This window comes from Glycine soja, chromosome 7, assembly GCF_004193775.1.
Source record: "Glycine soja cultivar W05 chromosome 7, ASM419377v2, whole genome shotgun sequence".
NCBI classification, from domain to species: domain Eukaryota; kingdom Viridiplantae; phylum Streptophyta; class Magnoliopsida; order Fabales; family Fabaceae; genus Glycine; species Glycine soja.
In genome coordinates, this window is record NC_041008.1 from 33,253,892 (window position 1) to 33,259,292 (window position 5,401).

The 5,401-nt window shown below is 39.8% G+C and overlaps 1 protein-coding gene across 1 annotated transcript; it reads left to right on the forward strand.

The window, feature by feature from the left end:
* The first annotated feature begins 465 nt into the window (after positions 1-465).
* LOC114420602 lies at positions 466-1,347 on the forward strand. The gene has a single exon (XM_028386457.1). The coding sequence runs from the start codon at positions 466-468 to the stop codon at positions 1,345-1,347; it is 882 nt and encodes a 293-aa protein (XP_028242258.1).
* The last annotated feature ends 4,054 nt before the right edge of the window (positions 1,348-5,401 follow it).

Sequence of the window (5,401 nt, forward strand, 5' to 3'; positions counted from 1 at the left end):
TGATGCGTAGGTTAACTATGCCACCACTGAGAAGGAATTGCTGGCAATTGTGTTCGCACTTGAGACATAGCTAATTTTAAGGCAGTCGGGGTCATTCCTAAAGACCTCAATTGGCAACAGAGAAAAAGATTTTTCTCTGATGCACGACATTATGTTCGACATGACCCCCACTTGTTCAAAATTGGTGCAGATAACCTCCTTAGGAGATGTGTGACGAGTGAGGAAGCCAAAGGCATACTGTGGCACTATCGCAATTCACCGTGTGGTGGGCATTATGGCGGAAGTAAAACAGTAGCCAAGGTCTTACAATCAGGATTTTTTTTGCCAACAATTTTCAAAGACGCCCATCATCATGTCTTGAAATGTGACCAATGTCAGAGAATGGGTGGAATTTCTCGAAGAAATGAGATGCCTCTACCAAACATTATGGAAGTTGAAGTTTTTGATTGCTGGGGTATTGATTTCATGGGCCCTTTTCCTTCATCAGTAGGGAATGAGTATATTCTAGTGGCTATTGATTACGTATCTAAATGGGTGGAAGCTATGGCCACTGCAAGGAATGATGCTAAAACTGTGGTGAAATTTATCAAGAAAAATATTTTTTCTCGATTTGGAGTACCTCGAATACTGATCAGTGATGGTGGTCCACACTTCTGTAATACCCAACTCCAAAAGGTATTGGGACAATACCATGTGAATCATAGAGTGGTGTCCCCTTACCATCCACAAACTAATGGGCAAGTCGAAGTCTCTAACCGAGAATTAAAGAAAATACTAGAAAAAACAGTGGCATTAATTAGAAAAGACTGGTCATCCAAATTGGAAGATGCATTGTGGGCCTATAGAATTGCATACAAAACTCTAATTGGGCTATCTTCGTTTCAATTGGTATATGGCAAATCATGTCATTTACTAGTTGAAATGGAACATAAGGCATATTGGGCTCTGAAATTTATGAACTTTGATGAGAAGGTATCTAGAGAGCAGAGAAAGATCCAGTTACTGGAACTAGAAGAAATGCGATTAACAGCTTATGAATCTTCGCGACATTACAAAGAAAAGGTGAAGATGTATCACGATAAGAAGTTGTTGAAGAGAGAATTCAAACCAGGACAAGAAGTACTATTGCTTAATTCAAGATTGAAATTATTTCCTGGTAAGCTGAAATCCAAATGGTCTAGACCCTTTGTTATTAAGAAAGTTCGATCTTACGGTGAAATAGAGCTGTATGACCCACAATCTCAGGATCCTGAAAGGACATGGGTTGTCAATGGCCAAAGGCTAAAACTGTATCATGGAAAAAAATTTAGCAAGACACATAACACTATTCATTTGATCGCCAAGTGAGGTAAAAGCGTCAAGCTAATGACGTTAAAGAAGCGCTTCCTAGGAGGCAACCCAGTTTTAAGCTTTGCTGTGTTTGTTTTTCATGCATTTGATCATTAGGAACTTGCTTAATAATCTTTACATGGAGCATATCAACCTCTCTTTGAATGTGAAATTAAGGGTTTTAATTTCTTGGGAAAGGACTAAGTTATCACTTAGAAAAATATTTTTTAAAATTAGTCCTTTAGCTAAGCATTTGCTTCTTGCTAAGCGCATTAGCACTCATGTGCTAAGCCAGGAGCTCAAGCACTTAGCGCACCACCCTGGCACCTAAGGTTGATTATTTCCACTAAGCGACGACCTAATCGCTCAGCGATGGCTTCCCTTGGCTAAGCGCGACCCTATGTCACCAAGCTCTATTCATTACGGTCAGAATTGAGGGCCATGGGGCTGAGCGCATAATCTGCTGGCTAAGCGGATATTCTTGTGGTTTAAATAGGATTTAAATTAGCTTAGTGCCATTCATATCTGCTAAGCTTAATTGCTTGCGGCAGTTCATGCACTATGCGAATCTTGTAACCGCTCAGCGCTAGCTTCACTGCATATAGAATACATGATTTCTGCTAAGCGGGCTCAGATCTCGGCTTTGCGAGAGCTGCAGGTTTTCTAATCTGTAGATCTTGCTAAGCGGTATATTTAACTCACTAAGCTAAGTATTTATGTGCTAAAAAAAACCCAAATGACTCTTCCGCTTAGCTCGAGCCCCACTAAGTGGCTGGCCTTGGAAAATCAAACGACTCTCCCGCTTAGTGAAGCTTTCGCTAAGCAGGAGCATCGGAAAAAGCATTGGTTAAGTGTAACTTCAGCATAATGACAAGTGCTGGGTGTAGGGATAGCTAGAGAATTCTGCATAAACCATATCATCTTTTTCTCTCTCTCTCATCTAATCCAACATCTACATTAGGTCAACTGTATCAGCCATTCAAGTAAGTTCCTCATGATCCTTATCATTGTTATTTTGCTCAACCTTAGGATAGATAACTTTTAAAACTAGCTTTAGGAATTATAGGATTGTAGTGTGTGTAGGAGTAGCTTAAGTTTAGGTGTCTATATAGGGTGTCTGTTGATAGGTATGTTGGAAACCTTGCATGCGTAATCTGACTGTTAGAGGTTTCAATTTTAGAAGAATATGAATTGCGTTTTCTGCTATTTTCTGGAAATTTACAATGAACTCGCTCAGCGACCTTTCAGCGCTCAGTGAGTTCATCTATACTTATCGCATACATGCATTTCTGGTAGAACTTGCTAAGCGCACCTGCCGCGCTAAGTGATTGGATCTGTAGAGGATGAATATTCATCCTCTAGATAAGTACTTGTGGCTAAGCGAGGCTGATTCGCCAAGCCCGAGTAACTTGTCATGATAGCCGCGTGCTGAGCCATTATCCTTGTGCTAAGCGAAGTTCTTTATGGCAGTGACTGAGCTGAGTGACCCATTTCGCTAAGCTCCCATAACTTAGTAGAATTTGTGAAACTTTTACTGTGTAATACCACTAAGCGTGGCTTCGGGAGAGCTAAGCGCACATCATTGCGGCAAGTTATAGGCTTAGCGGGATCTATACGCCAAGCGGGTATAGTGTTTTCTAAGAAGACTCGCTAAGCGGTCTATATTATTTTGTAAGGACCGCTAAGCGAATGCTGTTTCGCTAAGTGACCTTTATCTTTCGTCTAAATTAATTTTCTTTCCAATGTTCACATTATTTTCTTACAGATGGCCTCAAGAAAGAGAGAAAGAGCTGAAGACATCCCTTCATCATCCAACCCACCTCCTCCAACAGCAACCATGGAACCAAATGGCCAACAAGCATGACCTATAGTTCTTATGTTGCAGAGACTATTTCGGGGGCAGCTGATTATTGTCCACAACCAGCAGCAGTTGACTCATAACAGGCCAATAGTATCCATGGAGCAATTTTTAGATAAAGTGGCCTGGCCTGAAGTTCAGCTGCCATTAGGAAGATCTTCCGAGGTTGTGCCCCACAGTCCCATACCAACAAGGACAGAGCCTACACCAGCTAAGTCCCGACCACCAGTAGTAGACCCACCGGCTTCCCCAGAGGTTGAGATTCTATCACCTCCACCAACTCCACCGGCACCACCTTTGATACTCATTCCCGATGACTCAGATAATGAAGTTGTAGCTCCTCCTGACTCAACAGCCTACTACCTAGAGGATGGTTCAGATTTTTCTAACTGGATGGACTAGTGAGGAAGTTGTGGTCCATTTTGACAAGAACGTAGATATTTCTAGAGATTTTATGCTTCTTTGTGTGATTTTGAAGTATTAGTATAACTTTGATGTTAGTACATTAGTTACTTTTTGTTAGTTTTGTGCACGAGTAGTATAGTTGCTCATCTTAAAGCATCATGAACAATTTAACTTAACTCTTGATGGTATGGCATTGAAGTAGTTTATTTATTTTGTGAAAATGGGTGTATGACATTGTTTTAAATTGAATGCATGCTTAAGATGAGATTTTTGTTTCCTTTCATGAAGTTGAGCAAGTGTGTATGTTAGACAAAGAAAGAACAAGAATGTGAACTTGCATTTAGAATTGTTAGTCAATAGACAGATTGATTGTGAAAGAAAAGCTTGAACCAAAAACCGGTGAGAGTGTGACCTTAAACTGTGAGTGAACGGCTAGCTGTGAGTAATAATCTTTGCATGAATCTCTGAATTTTAGAATGAAATGTATAAATGAGGACATGATGAAGGCCATGATTGTACATACACAAGCTCTCTAACCAAAAACCTTACCTTGAATGATAATTGCATCCTTTGCTCCCTGTATAGGCTGAATGATTTTGTCATGAATTGAACCCTGAACTTAAATAATTATCTCCTAATACCTTGTTTAGATTCTAGGAGAACATATGGTTCAAGACAAATTTACTCTAAATTTGGGGGAGAAAAGTTGAAAAGAATGAAAAGAAAGAGGTTAAGCATCAGCACACACAACAAATAAGTTGTATGTTAAAAAAAAGAATAAATTGTGCTGTTACAATAAGGTCAAAAGTAACTTGAGAGGAAAAGATAGTGAGAAAGCTACTGGTATAATACAAGACCATTGGGATAAGTCAAGGATTTGTGCTCTCTTAGAAGCTAAACCTTTGAATCCTAGAAAAACCAATGAATTTTTGCAGCCAAGCCTCACTACAAGCCTGAGAAAGTCCTTCTGATTTTGTTTATACATTTCTGACTTAATGGCATGAGATGAAATGCAAAGATTGGACCTCTTGTTAGTTGTTATTAATGAATAGCTTAAACACTTGTGCTTGAGTGAAACAGTAGCCGTGAGACTGTGGTTTGAGCTACTTTCCTTGATATCTGTCTTATGATTAACTTCATCCAACTGTATAGTTCACATTTTGTTCTCCTCTTTGTCTAGCTGCATAGTCTATGAAAATAAGTGATAGGTACACATTGCTTCATCTTTCTCATCATGCAACCAATAAATTTTGATGCATACACCGTTATACATAAACACTGCATGTTTTACCACTTGAAGACAAGTGAGTTGTTCTCTTTTGCTTGAGGACAAGCAAAACTGTAAATTTGGGGGAGTTGTTAGTCGATGAATATGACTAACTTTTGTGTATAAAACCTATGTATGTTGTATCAGCTCATCCGCTAAGCAAGAGAAGCACGCTGAGCCAAAATTCACTAACATGCGCTAAGCGGTCCATACATGCGTTAAGCGCACGAGCACGAACAAGGCCACCTATTTAAGCCTGAATTCAGATTTGAAAAAGAGAGTTTGGAGTTTTTCTTGAAGAAACCTCTGCATGCACCAGAATCTGGCCCTGGCTTGAAGCTTTTGCATGTTAAGGAAGTTCTAGAGAGAGAAAGGTCCAAGTTCCAAAGAGTTCTGAGAGATTTGTCTGTGTGAAGATCTGTAGAGATGCGAGTTCGAAGCGGAAGCCGTTCTGAGAACTTGAGATGAGTTTGTGAGTGATTGTGAGATCCTAGAGGTGAAGAAGACATTCTCACCACTTGTGTTTTTGCAGTCTTTCATCT